The following is an 18,144-nucleotide window of genomic DNA, read 5'->3' as shown; positions in this document are numbered from 1 at the left end:
ATACATTGTTGTATAATTTTTTAAAGTAATAAATACAAAATTAATAAAAAGTTCCATAAATTATATATTTTAAAAAAAATTATGAGAAATAAAATAACTTTTCATTAACTTTAAAGACACGTTTATAAAACTGCGAATAAGATACATAACAAAAAAAAGGTAACAGGAGGCGAGTTGAATTTTGGTGCCTAAGCAATAAGCATGCAGAATCTACCTCGTCTAAAACCTCAAATGCAGACAAATACCCGTGTCGAAGCAAACGCAATCATAAGTCACGGACACAAATAAATGACAATTGAAAAGCAAATGGTCAATTAAGATTTTTGGATGTTGCTACTTGCTCCCTTGTCTTCTTTTCTTCAACCTCCCCCAAAGATTCTTAGGACTCTCCAAGTAGTAACAGTGTCATTGATTTTTCGTTTACATGCATGTTTGTGTATGTAAGTAAAAGAAAAGAGACGTTTCTCAGTAGCCATACTTATCAACCACCATTCATCTTAGACTGCATTGATGAGAAGTAAACACTGGGAAATGTATGATTCAAAATACGGCTATTCAACCAACAAATAATTAATTTAAATACATTTAACACTAAATAATTCTCACTATTATAATTTATAAGTTTGGTTCCTTCTTACGTCATCGTTTTATTAATTATATTATTTAGTTTTATGTATGTCTATGTATGTTGCGAGAAGTAAGCATTATTTTCTTTCAAACTAACCCTTGAGACATTCATGTTTGGACCAAAAACAAAAAGACATTCACTTTTCATGCCAAACAAGGCCCTATTGTTTGGGTCAGCAAACGAGGCCCTTACCTGCTCTGCAACCCGCACCCCATAGGGCTTATTTGTATGTACCGCGGAGTTCGACTTTAGATGAGAAAAAAGAAAGGTAGAAGAAATTATATAATATTTTTATTAAAAAAATGAGAATTAAAAATAAACTACAATTTTTCTTTTAAATTTCATTGTTATTTTTTCTTCTTTTATATTATTTTCATTGAACGAAACCTAGACTATTCCCTTATTACTACTTGAATGAATTATACTTTAAGTCCTAGAGGGTATTTATATGAGTATGACTTGACACTACAAAATAAATTATCATTTATTATCAAGAAGAAATTATTTAATGCTAAAATGAGTTTTTAATACAGTTTATGTCATATAAAAGTTAAATTATTGAATTTTTTTTTAAGATTGATAATTACAACTAATGTAGTAGAGTGATATTCATATATTGATAATATATATTAATATTTATAAAAAATTATTTAATAAAGTATTATTTTTATAGTAATTCTTACAGTAACTTAAGTTTTACTTATAAAAAAACATTATTTTATATCATTATATATATATATATATATATATGTATACACATACACACACGTTAAAAGAGAATAGAACATTTTTAAAAAATATATGAAAAAAATCATTAAAAAATATTAACTCAATGATATGTTATTTATGGTAAGTTATTAAATGATCCATGAATATATTATAATGTTTTGAGCACGAGATTTACCTTTAAATTAAGAAATAGCTGGGGTTCTTTACCATTATTTGGTAATGTTTGTCTCCATGCAAAATTTTGTATTTGATCCTTGAATAAAATTTTAGAAAATTTAAACATTGTTGAGGAAGGATATGTATCTTCAAAGAAAAATCGAAGCCCTAATGACTTGGGAAACAAATAGGATCTTACACCCCAAAGACAACCATTTTCATTTTCAATTTTGTTCTTCTCTGTTAATAGATATGATAATTAGTGCCTCACTCACCCCCATATGTAATAAATTACTTGGTTTGTAAATTATCCACACAGCATACGAAGTTCTTGTTGAATTGTTTACTGAACTTGTACGCTAAAAGGAAAATTCGTTCTTGCCTAAAAATCATTGATCATTTTTTTCCAAGTGGAAAGGAATCTTTTTAGACTTTATTTATAGTCATTAATTTCACGCACATTTATAACAATGCCCCATTTTTCTTTCGATTCGCACATGTTGTCTGCGAGATTCCAACAACCACACCACTCACTCAGGCATTACAAATATTACAAAAAGAACACTACATATAGTCAATATTATTATTTTAAAAACATATTATAATTTAGTCTGATTTTAATACTGCATTTAATAAAAGTTTTAGTCAATAATTGACTATTATCTTACGTGTCAAAGTGATAAAAATATTCTTATTTTAAGTTTACACAAAAAGAAAATATTATCAAAATAATAAAGTGCATATAATATTCAAATGACAAGCAATCACTATAATAAAATCTATAAAATATTATAACTAAATATTTTTTAAATAAATAATGCTATTAATGTAATAAACAAGATAGGAAAATAATATAAATTGAAATTAAAATAAACTAAAAAAATATTTCTCGGCAAGATAATAAGAAATGCGAATAATGTATATTTTAATACACTTATTTTATTTTTAAAAAAAATAAATGATAAAATTAAATGTTTTAAAATTCTAAAAAGTGGATGAAACAGCACGTCAATTAAAACAGTGTACTGTGAACATATCTCTTAAGACGATTGTAACGGAATCTTGATGGTTTTTGTGCAATGGCGCGGGGAGTCCATGGCGGCCGGAGTTCTGAGGCGCGACTGAGGTGGAAACAGGCGGGTGGTATTGTGTGCGGTTTGATGAATGGTGGTTCAAAGGCAGAGAATGTCATGTTTTTGTGGAACATCATAAGTATGTTAAGGTGAGGAAATGCGGTTGGAGTGAGTAATAACTAGTACGTTGTTAAGGTGAGTTTATATAATATTGTGGCTTGCATTAATTCCATTCTACTTTATTATAAAAGTAAAAAGTGTATTGCACTGGTTATAGCCATTAATTTGAAATTAACATTATTTTATAATACTTCGGTTGTTAAAGCTACATGGACACATGCATCGGCTTTGAGATTCGATCTCCATATCCCGTAAAATGCACTAACCCTCACCCCATTCCCCTCTCTCAAGACAAAACAAAAAATAAAAAAAAATTGAAACTGGAGTAGCCATTCCATATATAAAATACCAAACACAAATAAACGTGATCTAATTGATGCTTGATCGGAACTAATTAATACTTGGCTGCTATAAATAAATGTGATCACCCCACCATCATATGCATTAATTCACTTTTGCAAGGGTGAGCCAACCGTAGACACACGATGGCCCTAATCAGCCCCATGTTGATCGAGTTTCCATCCATCTCACTTGTTAATTTTGGCCTACATCGAAAACCAAGAGGGACTAATCTTTTTGTGTGTAGATTTAGTTCCACCCTCTGCTGCATGGCAAGCACAAACGTTTCTCAAAGAAAATCAGCCAATTACCAACCAAACCTGTGGAATTACGATTTTTTGCAATCATTGAAGCATGACTATGCGGTAATTAATAGATAGTTAATTTTCTCCCTTTCACTTTCCAATATGTATTGTACTCACACGTGATTTGCTCTTTGTGCATATATGAATAGGATGTAAAATATGAGGACATGGCGAGGAAGATGCAAGAGGAAGTTAGGAGCATGATTAGGGATGAAAATGCAGAGATTTGGACAGCACTGGAGCTGATTGAAGATGTGAAACGCTTGGGCCTGAGCTACCATTTTCACAAGGAGATAAGAGAAGCCCTTCATAGGTTTCTCTCTTTGGAAAGATGTAATGGCACAATTATTCATAGAACCCTGCATGAAACTGCTTTAAGCTTCAGGCTCCTTAGAGAATATGGCTATGATGTCTCAGAAGGTATATTATATAGACACACTATAGACATTAAATACATATTTAGGAGGTGAACTTAATTAATTCTTAAAGTAGAAAAATGTAAAGATAAAGAGTGAGAACTTGTTTATCACTGATATAAAGTTAGTTATAGTTATAAGATATTCTGAATCTAAATCAGCAGTATATAAGTCAATTTTTTTTACAAGTCTATTCACTTTAGAAAAGTTAAATCCTTTAGGTCAGGTAAGTAGAATGTAAAATCGACCAATGAATTCATTCATGTTTATAATGATGTAGATATATTTAAGAGCTTCAAGGACCACAAGGGTAACTTCAAGGCAAGCCTTAGAAGAGATGTGAAGGGAATGCTAAGTTTGTATGAGGCATCTTTTCTAAGTTATGAAGGAGAACATATTATGGATGAGGCCAAGGCTTTCACTAGCTTCCATCTAAGGAACCTTGACAAATATAGAATCAGTAGTATTGTTTTGGAACAAGTGAAACATGCCTTGGAGCTTCCACTGCATCGTAGAATCCAAAGGCTTGAAGCTCGGTGGTACATTGAGGCATATGATAAAAGAAGGGATGCAAACCAGGTAGTGCTTGAAGCGGCCAAACTGGATTTCAATGTTGTGCAGTCAAAGTTGCAAAGGGATCTTCAAGAAATGTCAGGGTAAGTTTGTGCCGGAAATGTATGTAAGTATTTATTAAATTATTAACAAAGTTTTAAATTTCCTTAAATTGCAAGTATATGGACTAAATTAATGGTCTATTTGAGTGAGAAGTTATAGATATATGGTTTTAGATAATTTTAATTACATAAAAATGATATTAATTAAAATCAAGTTTATATTATAAACAATATAGTTATAAAATATCGGATGTCTAAATTTTTATTTACATAAAAGTCACAATTTTTTTTTACTGTTCGATAAACATATAAATAGAAACTCAGAAAACATTCATTCTTCCCCCAAAAAAGCACGTTTTTATTCTTTAAACTTAATGTATGCTTGGTTTATCTTATTTTTAAAAAAATTGCTTTGTTTTAATGAGAAAATATTAAAAAATATTTATTTTATTATAAAACCACTCATCCAGACATGCTAAGATCTACCCCCATTTTTCAAACGTACAATAAAAAAATGTCACTCGTTAGCAGACAAAAAATTATTGTGTTAAGAAAATTTTTGTTAATAAAATTAAATTTTTACTAAATAAATTGAAAGCTTATACTAATAAAGATTGAACTAAATTATTATTTGTGTATTGATGGTATATATTAATATTTTGTATTAGTTAAAATTATTTATAATATAAATATAATAGTATATTATTAATAAAAAATTAAAATATTTATACTAATAAGTTTTTTAAAAATTATATACTTACTAACGAAAGCTAATTCAACATTAGGCTATTTATTTCCCCATTCTCATTCTTCGTTTTTATGCGTTTTTTGCGGGAATCTCCAAATTCAGTAGTATTTGGAACCGTGGGAAGGGCTTTCTAAATTATTTTCTTTGATATTTTACTTAAATTACTAAAAATAATAAAAGATTGAAACCATTAAATTTTATTTTAAATGTAATGTATTTTTTTTAAAAATTATTAAAATTTACAAATATGTTTATATAAATAAAACTATTCTAACATTTTATCGGAGATGAGCCTCCATAAAAGGGGGAGTATGAAGTTTCCAAATCTATTTATAGGGATATTTAACCCCATTCCCACATGTACAATGAAAAACTCTCCAACTTTGAGACCTTAAATATAACATTCCTCTTGGACTTTTGAGTTTGGTGAGAAATTAACATCTTTAAAAATGACTATATGTATACCATGCATTTTTTTAGTGAGCATATAAATATTTTTTAGCTTAATTAAGCAATTAATTTTTAAGACTATCGTCAAATTTTTGTTTGAGTTTTTATAAAAAAATTTATTCATTTTTAATTCATATGTTTAAAAAATGTGATTTTGATCAATTATCTGAATAAAACTTTTATAAAAACTAAAAAACTGATATTTTTAGAAATTAATTACTGAATTAAGCTATATTTAATTCTAATTAATTAATATGGTTTATTGCTACAACATTCTATTTTATATTCCCCACAAGGCAGAGTCTTAAAAGTTCTAACTTATAATTTTGTATTAATATTAAAAGATGGGACTAAATTGCGGGTTAAAAGAATAAATTATTTGACATTATTGAAGATGGTTAAAGAAATCTGATAATAACAATAGTTAGTGCAATTGAGCCTTGGATGTTGTACAGGACTGCATTCGTGGCCAACACAGCAAATAAAAGAAACTTCACTTAAAGCTGCAAACTAAAAGACAAGAAACTGATAAACATTATTCTCACCTTTCTAGGGTGACAAGAAACTGAGCATTTATTAAAAGTTATTCTTTTTATAAAGATAATAAGTGACACATCATTATTGATATAATAACTTTTCAACAATTTATTATAGGAAAGCTAAATTCTACATGTTTGAATAATTTGATCACATTGTTACTAAAAACCAATTTATGAAAGGTGGTGGAACCGGATGGGACTAGCTCCAAAATTAAGCTTTAGCAGGGACAGGCTAGTGGAGTGTTTCTTTTGGAGCATGGGAATGGCCTTTGAGCCTCAGTTCAGTGATCTTCGTAAAGGTTTAACCAAAGTTACCTCTCTAATAACTACAATTGATGATGTCTATGATGTTTATGGCACCTTGGATGAACTAGAACTTTTCACGGAAGCTGTAGAAAGGTAATTAACTATTTAATTTGTTCGAAAATTGTATCAATTCTTCATAAACTTAATTATTAATTTGTTAGTACACTAATTAAATAATGGTGCTTCTTTCAGTTGGGATATTAAAGCTGTTCAAGTCCTGCCAGAGTATATGAAAATATGCTTCCTAGCTCTCTACAACACTGTCAACGGATTGGCTTATGACGCAATTAAAAACCAAGGACATGATATCCTTCCATACCTCACCAAGGCGGTAACATCTACTTCCATTAGAACGAGATGAGAGTTTGTGAAACAAAGAAATTTCAACCATATAATTAAAATTAACTAGAATAACATGAATCATTTAGGTATTAATATATAATTAAAGATAAACCCTTATATAAGTGAGTAATTATTAATTAATTTCGATTTAATGTATTTCCTAATTCAATTGTAGTGGTCGGTAATGTTGAAAGCATTCCTCCTAGAAGCCAAGTGGTGTCGGGATAAGTATTTGCCAACATTCGACAACTACCTTAACAATGCCTGGGTGTCAGTGTCTGGTGTAGTAATACTGATCCATGCATATTTCTTGTTGAATCCCAACATCACTAAGGAGGCACTTGATTCCCTAGAAAATTACCATGACCTGTTGCGTAGGCCATCCATTATTTTTCGGCTTTGCAACGATTTGGGTACTTCGAAGGTGATTTTGTAGGATTAATTAAAACAAATTAAGGTCATGAACATCTAAGCAATTAATTGATGTTGTAAGTAATTTTGTAGGCGGAGTTACATAGAGGTGAAGGAGCAAGCTCGATTTTGTTCTGCATGCGTGAAAGTGGAGTTAGTGAGGAGAGTGCTTACATCAATATCCAAGGTTTGCTTGATGAAACTTGGAAGAAGATGAACAAAGATCGAGTCACATATTCTCCATTTCCAAAGTCATTCGTGGAAACTGCAATGAATCTTGCTAGAATTTCTCAATGCACATACCTAAATGGAGATGGGCATGGAGCCCCAGATAGTGCGGCCAACGATCGCATTCGCTCCTTGATAATTGAACCCATTTCACTAAGGGAGAACCATGTATCTTGAATATTCTGATTTTTCAATTTTATACACTATTTTTAGCTATCTTTTATTTTATTTTTTAAAATTTTTTAATCACATTATATTATTCATTATGTTCAATTCGAATAAAATTATCAATAAATATTTATAAAATAAAAATAAAAACAAGATAATTATTAGTTAAAATTAATTTATATATTTTTATTTTATTTAACTTTTCAAAAGTTGATGCTTATAAATTGATTTTAAATTTTAAGAGAAATTTAGTTTATTTATTTTCTATTTTTGTACAAGTGTTACCACAGCATACACTACTTTTATTAAGTTACACCTAAAAAAAAGTATTAAATTTTCTCCTTTAAATTCTAACATTGCATTTTATAAAAATTTTCAAATTTTATCAATTTTTACTTAATTTATTGGTTATATAGTTTAAATTTATTTTTTTAAAACTCAAATGCATATAAACCCACGTCAAATTTAATTAAAACATGCACAACGTTTTTTTTTTAAATACACCAAGTTAATGCATAGCTAGCACTTAATTATTGACTTGAATATACTTTTTATTCTTAAAATATGACTAAAATTTTAATGCATTAAGTTTGTTAATTTTGATACTTATAAAATTTATTTATTTTTAAACTTTATTATTTTATGGTGGTAACGTGACATGACACCTTAGAGTACTTTTTAAAACGACATATTGTGCGATAAATATAAATACATGTTATATTATTAACAAATAATGATAATTTAAAAAGAATCAAATTTATGAAAATTAAAACTAAAAAAAATAAAAATCATAATTTAATTTAACCATATTTTTAAAATTTTAAAATATACTTTACCATTAAATGTTTCCTCGATTATATGTTAACATTGTATTATATATATATATATATATATTAATTCAATTTTAAGCATCAAGACATTAAAGGCACTCGTGCAAGAAACTAAGTGTTGGTGGGACGAGTGTTTGTCCCCATTTAATAATCAAGAACGCATTGAGTAAAACTTTTAGTACCATTTCAAATTAGTTAATAGCTTATTTTACAAGCTTAAGTGTTTGTTTGATCAAAATAAATCCATTTGATAAGATTGAATTATTTTAGGAACTTGTAGATGTAATTTTAGCTACTAGCTTTTTTAAAAAATGTCACTTGAAGTAGTGTTCAAATTTATTAGCTTTTATTTATTTTTATTTTTTCTTGTTATTATGAAATACTACTTTAAGAATTGATATTTTAATATTGTAATATTTATTTTAATTTTTTCATTATTTTAATTTCTTATAAATTATTTGATTTTCGTTCATAAAAAATAAATTTATAAAGAATAACGTTTTTCTTAATATTCACAAAATATAAGTTTATTTAATTAAATTATAATGTATAATTTTTTATTAAAATGATAAAAGAATGCATAAAAAACATTAAAAAATTACTATAACACTCATTTCATTTGAAAGTAATAACACCACGTGCTGTTAAAGAGGATTTAACAAAATTATATTATCATCGCGATTTTATAAAATAAAATCATTAAAATATAATATTAATCTTTTTTTTTATCTACACTACAGATGTTCTTTAGAATTTTCTTTAAAGTATTTAATATAATTATATTTTATGAAATTTGAACTTAAAACTACGTAATAAACAAATTTCTAAGAATTATTTTTTAAATTTTTTATTATTATATATAATTATTTATAAAATATAAATTTATTTTTTAATTATTAAATTATAATTATTTTAAAATTATATATATGTATTGTATGAGCTATTAAATTAATTAAATTGAATATATATTTTATTGAAAAATTTAATTAGAAGATAATAGAAAAATTATTTTGTCACCTGTACTATTTTTAATTAAAATTTATTTTTCATATAAAACATAAAACTTATATGAAAAGATATGATATACAAAAGAAACCTTAATTAATATAAAATAAATAAACTTATAAGCAATTTTAAATAATAAATAAATTCTTAAAAAATAGTTTTAAAAGAAAATTCTTTAAAAATAATTGAATAGTTTTAATTTCATAAATATGTGAATCGGTACGAATAAATGAGAAATTATTATTTTTTAAATAATTTTAATTTGGATTAAATTGAAAGAATTTTTAAAAGTGAATATAAAGCTTGTTATAATTCATAAAAAGATTCAGTTTTGACAAAATATAGTCAATTAAAATGAAAAATATTTTTATTGTATTTTGTGGTTGATATTATTGAATTGTCTGTTTAAAGATAGCTAGTTAAAGGATAACAACATTTGAATAATGTCTTGACATTTGGAGAGTAGTAGTAAACGTCGTTTCTTTCACGCGTCTTTTTCATTCCAACGCACCGCCCATTTTTAGCCTCCCTCCATTTAAATATGACTAAACTAGCATTTTAGTCCTTGGAAAAGTTTGAATCCAGCATTTTAGTCCCTAAGACATTTAAAATATCACGATAGTTTGTAACTTCTTTCTCCATCATGCATTTTAGTCTTTGGTGTTAGACTCCATTAAGAAACCGTCACATAAGGTTGAGTTGTCACATTAAGTATTACGTCAGAATCTTAGTTGGCAGCAACGACGTTGTTTTGGAAGCTGGCGTGGCACAAATAATTGCAATTAAGTCAAAATCCCTAACTGATTTATTATTCATGCAATTAAGTCCCTGTCAATTCTAAGTAATGAGTAACTTCATTATACGTAGATGTTTAACCTCTTGGAAAGAACCTCTGGTGCTATATAAGCTGGAGTTCCAACAATTGATTTGGGTCGTGAATGAAGCAAAGACGATTAAACCACAAATAACAAACATTCAGAAATATAAAGGCTAAAGAACATATTATTATAACATAGAAACTAGATGTTATTCAATCCAATACCTTGGGTGCAGGGCTTCCATTTAAGAGGGTATTTTCTAGCTTCAAATCTCTGTGGCATATTTGCTGCAAAAGAAGAGTAAAAGCATAAGTTCTCACTTTGTACAGTTTTGACTATAGAAAGTCCAATAATTTTTCAAGAACTTAAGCATGATTATACCATGGCATGATAATAATGGACACCATAAATCAGCTGCTGAAAGAAATATCTAGCTTGAACAATCAAAGGGGAAAATAAGTGAGATATGGCTACAATATTAATAGCACTAAAACCGAAAGAGTGAGATAAACCAGAAAATTCAAAGATCAACCTCATCTTCACTGAACCTTCCAGCATTGCATATCCTTTCAAATAACTCTCTTCCAGCTGCATACTCCATTACTATTGCTAAACCACCTGCAAAATCAAAGCCCCATTGAAATGTGATCAAATAATTAGTTATATAGAGTATTTAATACAAAGTGATCCAATAGGTAAGCAAATAAAGTCCTTGCCTCCTTGAAACAAATTATATTGGGGTGACGAAGAAACGTGTGGTTGATAATCTTGCGAGCCACATTCTCATCAATCTAAAATTGAACAGTTAGAGTTCTTCATTCCCAAACCAAAAAAATGACTCAATGAATTAAGAATTTTTTTTTTTTACTGAATTCTCCATCTGTTGACCCTTCTTCCATTGCAACAAGCTTCAATCTTTAAATATTTCACCCCTAAACACAACTATGAACAAGCATTTGGGTGAGATTTTACATGGACTTAGGGTAGAGTTCTTCGACAACAATGAGGAAATATGTGATTCAATTTGGGCAAAAGGGACTTCAATGAACGACATCGTTTTGCAATTATTTGTACCACGCCAGCTTCCAAAACGACGTCGTTGCTGCCAACTGGGATTCTAACGTAGCACTTAACATGACAACTCAGCCTTCTGTGACAGTTTTTTAATAGGGTCTAACGTCAGGGACTAAAATACATGACAGAGAAAGAAGTTGCGAACTAACGTGATATTTTAAATGTCTCAAGAATTAAAATGTTGGACTCAAACTCTCTCAATGACTAAAATGCTAGTTTAGTCATCTAAATATAGTACATTTTTGTTCCATTCTTCCAACATACATTCGTTTAAACAAAAACGTAGTTGTTTCCCACGCACTCTTTCTCGCTTCTCTTGCTTTTAAGCAAAACTTTTTATTTTTCTTAGCTGAATTTTTAGATTTTTATTTTCTTTTTATATGATTTTTTCCCAACTGATACAAATATATAAATGCAATAAAAAGTGTTTTATAGATATAATAAATTTTAATAAAAAATTTTTTATTGCATCATTCATTTAATTGTTACTTTTTTCTCCCTTTTTTACTTCTCTTAATAGAACCTTTTTGTAAGTTATTTTTACAAGAGTATTGGTAGTAAAATGTATCACTGCACTGGTAACTTGCAACTCAGAAGTGTGACTAACTCCTAAGATTTGGGTGTTCGCATGATTAAAGGACGAGTTTGGACTTTTGATTTTTACCATATTGTGGACAAGGTTACCAATTGGCTTGCCTCCTAGAAGGGTAAGCTGCTCAACAAAGCCAGGAAGTTATGTCTTATCAAGTCCTCTATCACTTTCTTGCCTGTGTAATGCATACAATCCTTATGGGTCCCTCAATTAGTGTGCAATAGGATTGATCGTGAATCCATATTTTGTGCCAAGAGAATGCGTGGAGCTTCACAGGTTTGGTTGAGTCTTGTCAAGGCTGTGTCATATCTTTGGGAAGGATTAACCCACATCTTGCTTCAAGTAATTCATCTTTGTGGTATGAGGATTGGCTGGGTGTTGGACTGTTATGTCGTCATGTGCCATATGTCCACATAAGTGACTATGATAAGAGAATTGCTCACTGTTAGTTGGATAATTCATGGCAATTTAATTCATTACATACTTATCTTTCTCTAGAAATTGTGGATCGTATCAACAGGTTGTAGTGGTCTTCTTCTTGGATTGGACATGATTCCTTTGCTTAGGATGGTGATGTTTCGGGCACGTACACCGTGGCATTAGGTTACCAGTATCTTATATCTTCTATGACTACTCCACAAGATTGGGTGTGGAAATTGATTTAGAAGCTAAAAGTGTAACACCTTAAAAATTTAATTTCATTAAATATCAAATTTTAGAAAATGGGAGAAAATAAAATTTCTTTCAAGATAGTTTTTCCTATACATGGTTTATTAAAATATTTTAAAATAAGGATGGTTACAACTTGCATCAAATCATTGCTACAGGACTTAATGAGTACATCAAAATTTTCAAAATAAATTCCTAAGTCTTATAGCAGTTTCATCCATCATTCACTGAGTCCGGTGCTGATCGTCTTGGTTACCTGAAAAATAAATGTAAGGGTGAATACTTTACACTACCCAACACACACATAATTAACATAGAGTCTCACATCACACATGCTTCACATTATTCATAATACACCTTACACAAGTATAATTTCAAATAACAAAGTTCAGCAATTCATTTCAATTCACAACCGATGCACTCACGGCACCAAAACATTTTACACACGTGCACTCACTGCATGCAGCCATGCTCACTGTGGCCCTGTGATCACAGATTCACACCATGAATGGTCGCTGGTTACTCTCGCCTCACGGATACCATGTGGACAGTCACGAGTCGCTCTATAAAGGCAGTGGTCAGAGGTCTGGTCAGGAGTAAAGTGTGTAGCCTGTGGTGCGCTCACGCTCACTGTTGGTGTCACCACCACTCTCTCTTCCCCAATGTATTTCTACCGTCCTCATCTTCCATACCTCCAGTGTATCACTAAATCATCCATAGCACTCACATTTTCATATTCGCATACGGCACACACATTGCCCACATGTATTTACAGTACATGGCACATGACCCATATTCATTCATATTACATGGCACATAGACTCACATTCATTTATAACACACGACACAAGTGCCCATATTCTATTGCACATTATTTTCAACAACATTCACATTTATATTCTCAATCAAGGGTATGTCAACCCCACAATCAGACCATGCAATAATTTTCATCAATCACACACTCCCTACTCTTTATTTCAGCCACCTATTTCACAAAATAAATGATAATCAAAACATAATAAGATAAGTAGAATCCTCCCTTACCTCAGATTAAAGACACATGAATCAACGATGAAAAGGAATACCCGCACGAATTTCGTCTTTAAAACACATGAAAACCCCATGAGAACTCAAGGAGAACTGAGAAAACAGCAAATGAGGATGAGAAATCGTAAACCCTAACCGTGGAAACTTACCTCCAAGCATTTTTAACATGAATCCAACCTTCAATCTAACTCACGAACAGCTTTGGAGGTAATTTAATCGGTGAAAAAGGGTTTTGGGTCGAGAGAATCTAAGAGATTTTGAAGAAGGAAGATGGAAAATTAATTTTCTTAATACTAACCTCTTCAAATACCCTTCTGCTCATGACACTCTCGCGGTAGCAACGCTCCCTGTCTCTACAGCAAAAATATCAAAGAAAACTATATCCTAGTTTCTGTAGATTCTCGCTACAGCGAGACTCTCTCGCTACAATAAAACTGTACCAAAAAATGCATCCCAAATTGTTGCTTTGTAGTTACAGCGAGGTGACAAGGCGACAATTTCATGCCTTCCTCTCAGGACCTTCTCGCTACAACGAGACATCTCTCGGTGCAGGGTATTCAGCCAAATTTTTCAATCCAATTCCAACCATCCACACACACTGATGCTAGCCTACATCACCACATATATATCCTCATTACAACATATAATTATATATATATATATATATATATATAAAATAAATACATAACGCATGAAAATTCACGTAAACATTTATATTAATAATCAAACTATATTACAAAATTTAGGGCGTTACAGAAAGTTCCTAAAAAGGTTAAGCTTTTGTTATGGCAAGGTCTCCATAGGACTGTATCTATTAATCAAGTATGGTTTATACATCATTTAGCATCAAATGGTGCATGCTCACATTTTTCATGTGTGCAGGAGACCATTTTGCATGCATTGCAGGACTGCCCTTACTCTCATAAGGTTTGGCATGCATATGGAGTTTCATTTTTCACGTTGGATTTTGTTGCATGGTTTCGCTCAATTGTACTTCATTGGGAAGCTAGTTGACTGGTGATAGTCCTATGGTGGATATGGAGATTAAGGAATTATATGGTCTTTTCAAATAATAGATGGCCTCTTCATCATGTTTGTAGGATGATAGCTGTGAATCATACCCAACAAAAGGTGTATCATGAAAAGAACAAGATCTAATTGGCTAATGTACAATGGTGTCCCCAAAGTCTCTTTGGGTGAAAGTAAATGTTGATGGGAGTTGGATTTGTAATTTGAATGTCATGGGTATGGGTGGAGTAGTCCGTGATGCAGTAGGGTGCTGGAAGGGCGATTTTTCCAGTTGTGGCAGGTCCGATGACTCTTTACGAGCCGAGTTACTGACTATTGAGGAATGATTACATCTTTGTTGGCAGGAAGAGTTTTGCAAGGTTATTTGTAAATCAGACTATCTAGAGGTGATGAAAACAATTCAAGGTCTTTGGGTAGATAGCGATAATACTCATAAGCATAAGGATGTTATTTGGAGAATCAAAGAAATGAGAACTTGAAATTGGGATGTAGACTTCATATGCATTTCTAGAGAAATCAATTTAGTTGCGTATAATTTGGCTACTTAGGGAGCTAAGTATTTAAGTGCAAATATAGTATAAAAGAGTCCTCCAAAATTTGTTTTGGTACTTTTGAGAATTGATCTTAGATCACCGTTATAGTTAGTTCTTTTTCTTCTATTTGTTTATTTTCTTGATGTTATAAAAAAAACTATATAACTCAGTTTATTTATTTCTTTTTTTTTAATTCAAATTATGTTGTATTTTGAAAAAAAAAACAATATATTTATTTAAGTATTTGATAAATAATTAAATTTCTAACATTTTACAATGTTTGTTGCGATATAAGATTATTAGAAAATAACTCTTTTTTCATAAGAACGTACAAATACTTAAATTTTATTTAAAAACTTTTATATTTTATTTGTTGAAAATCTAAAATATAATCTTATGAAAGTAAAATAGAAACAAAAGTATTTTAAGAAAAATAAATTTTATCTTAAAAAATATGAAAATTCAGATTTGATTCAAAATTATAAATAAAAATATCACAGGAAATATATCAAAAATTAAGAAATCACTTTTAACATTAAAATGAGACTTTGATCAGATTTTTAACTTTTTTCTAATTCTAAAAACAAAAGATATAAAGAAAAAAATTTAAGAACTACAAGTAAGTTTTCTCTTATGTATTTTAGTATTCTGTGAATTTTTAATAAATATACATCATTAATGTAAGTTTCATGCAAGAAAATTGTAATCTTAGAAAGTATAAATATAATTAAAAATATATAAATAAAAATTATAAACTGCTATGTTGGGTTTGCTATAACTAAAATTATAGAGTTAGTCACTTTTAAATCATTGTCATTAATATTTTTAGAGTAGATCTCTTTCTTTTCTTTTTTTTAAGCTCTTATCCCATCACTCCAAATCATCATTAAAGATCCTTTCCTTTTTTCTCTTTATCTTTTTTTTTTTTTTCCCTTCCTCTAGTCATCATCCTCCCCTGCTCCTTTCCTCTCTACATTTTCTCTTTTCTTTCTCTCTCCTAATTCTCTTAGAACCACCATAAAACCTTCTTTCCCTCAACCTATCATTCCAACCATAAAAACTTTTCCTTACCTTTTTTTCTTCCATCCTCATTTTTCTTTGAAATATATGCCCTAAAAACTTCTAAAATCTGAACTTTTTTAATTATGAGCATTTTTACTCTTTTTTTTCTGAATTTTTGTTAAACGTTTAGTGGCCTAAAATGCACTAAATCAACAATTTTTTTCTAATTTTTTTGAGCTATTTAATGATCCAAAATATACCAAATAAGAAGCTTTAAAAAAAATAATTTTTTAGGTCATAAGTAGCCTAAAGCATATCAAAATTGATTCATTGAATTGAGATAAATCAGTTAAATAATTATTTTTAACTAATTAAAATATATTGGTTTAGAGATTTTTAATTATTAATCAATTCATTGAATTAAGTTAATAATTATTTTAATACAGTGATTTGTAACGTTATTATGTAGTATTTTTAATTTTTAGCATTTTAAATTGTTAAAATGTTTATATGATTTCATGTAATATGAATTTATCAAATAATATTTAATTTATTTTAATTAAATAATTATTTTTACTAATCACTTTAAATATGATTTTTATTTTTATTTTAAATATTTATTTTCTCATTAAATATAATTAATTCTATATTTAAATAGCTTGAAAATTAAATAATTAGATATCTAATTACTTAAATTTATTTATTTATATTATTTTTATGATATCAATATATAATTTACATTATCTTCGGTTAACAATTAAGTCACAAGGGATTATATGTATTTTACACTGTGTTAAATTCTTTTTAGTATAAATCTTTAAATTTAAGTATAATTTAAAATTTTTGTTCATTAAACTAAAAAATATTTTTAACAATTTGTTGTGATCTTCCTTTGTACTTATATTATTTATCATAAAATATATGTTTAATTGCATTATTTTGTATCTCAAATATTATAATTTTATGAAAAATAAATTTAATTTTAAAATAATTTTTTTATTAAATTTAATTTAATCAATTAATTTAAATTTTTTTAATAGAATTACATAGTTTTGAATTTCACATTCACATTTAAAAATAGGTAATTGTGAAACTGAACCATTAAGTAAAAAAATTAAAATTAAAATTTTCTTTTATTAAATAATTAATATTTTAATAAATAAATTATCTTTTTTTAAAGATAAAAATAACAAAAATTATTGTTTAAAAATTAAATAAATATTTTTAAAATTATAATAAACTTATCTAATTAATCTAAAACAACTGTTATTTAAACTTATGTTGGAAGTGTTAATATTTTTTAAAATATTTTTGAATTTATTTTTTATTTTAAAGATTTTTTTAAAAAAATTAATTTTGACTCCTATAACTTATTTAAAAAATATTTTATCTGTAAAAAATTAAAATATATTTTTCTTAATTAATTTTGTCGTTCTGTTAGGACATTACATGCAACACACCTTTTGTTTTTAAAAAAAGTTACCAAAACCAAACAAAATCATCGATAGTTTTGCTTTGCCAGCCAAAAATGATAGAAGCTCAAAAAGGTAATAGGCATAAGAGAAACGATGAGACATGCCAGCACACTGAGAACATGACCGGTCATAAATAACGGAGATTATCCTCTATAAACGAATTTATAGAGGATTTAGTTTGGAAGTGTGGGATGTACCTACCATGTTACTCTTTAAATACTTATATTATTTAATAATTTTTTAAAAATATAAATTTAATAATTATTATCAAGTAATCTAACTTTATTAAATTTTATATAAGAATAAAATAAATAAATATCTATTATATTACATAATTTCAATCTATATATATTTTAAAATATAAATAAGTATCAAATTTTAAATAATATATTTATAAATATATAAATTATATAAAATTTAATATACATATTATAAAGATAATTAAAAAATTTAACAATAAAATTAATTAATCTCGTATTTTATAAAAATTATGAAATG

At 28.3% G+C, this 18,144-nt stretch overlaps 1 protein-coding gene across 1 annotated transcript; it reads left to right on the top strand.

Annotated features, from left to right (window-relative positions):
- The first annotated feature begins 2,592 nt into the window (after window positions 1-2,592).
- On the top strand, window positions 2,593-7,581 carry LOC113859712 (tricyclene synthase EBOS, chloroplastic-like). The gene is made up of 8 exons (XM_027492418.1): window positions 2,593-2,735; window positions 3,293-3,410; window positions 3,500-3,770; window positions 4,047-4,422; window positions 6,298-6,516; window positions 6,616-6,754; window positions 6,941-7,189; window positions 7,270-7,581. Exons 1-8 carry the CDS (start codon window positions 2,593-2,595, stop codon window positions 7,579-7,581), a joined length of 1,827 nt encoding a protein of 608 aa, XP_027348219.1.
- The last annotated feature ends 10,563 nt before the right edge of the window (window positions 7,582-18,144 follow it).

The sequence above is a fragment of the Abrus precatorius genome, unplaced genomic scaffold (assembly GCF_003935025.1).
Source record: "Abrus precatorius isolate BTA unplaced genomic scaffold, Abrus_2018 Scaffold2, whole genome shotgun sequence".
In the NCBI taxonomy this organism is placed as follows: Eukaryota; Viridiplantae; Streptophyta; class Magnoliopsida; order Fabales; family Fabaceae; genus Abrus; species Abrus precatorius.
Note: the sequence above shows the minus strand (reverse complement) of the source record. Positions and strands in the feature narration are given on the sequence as shown.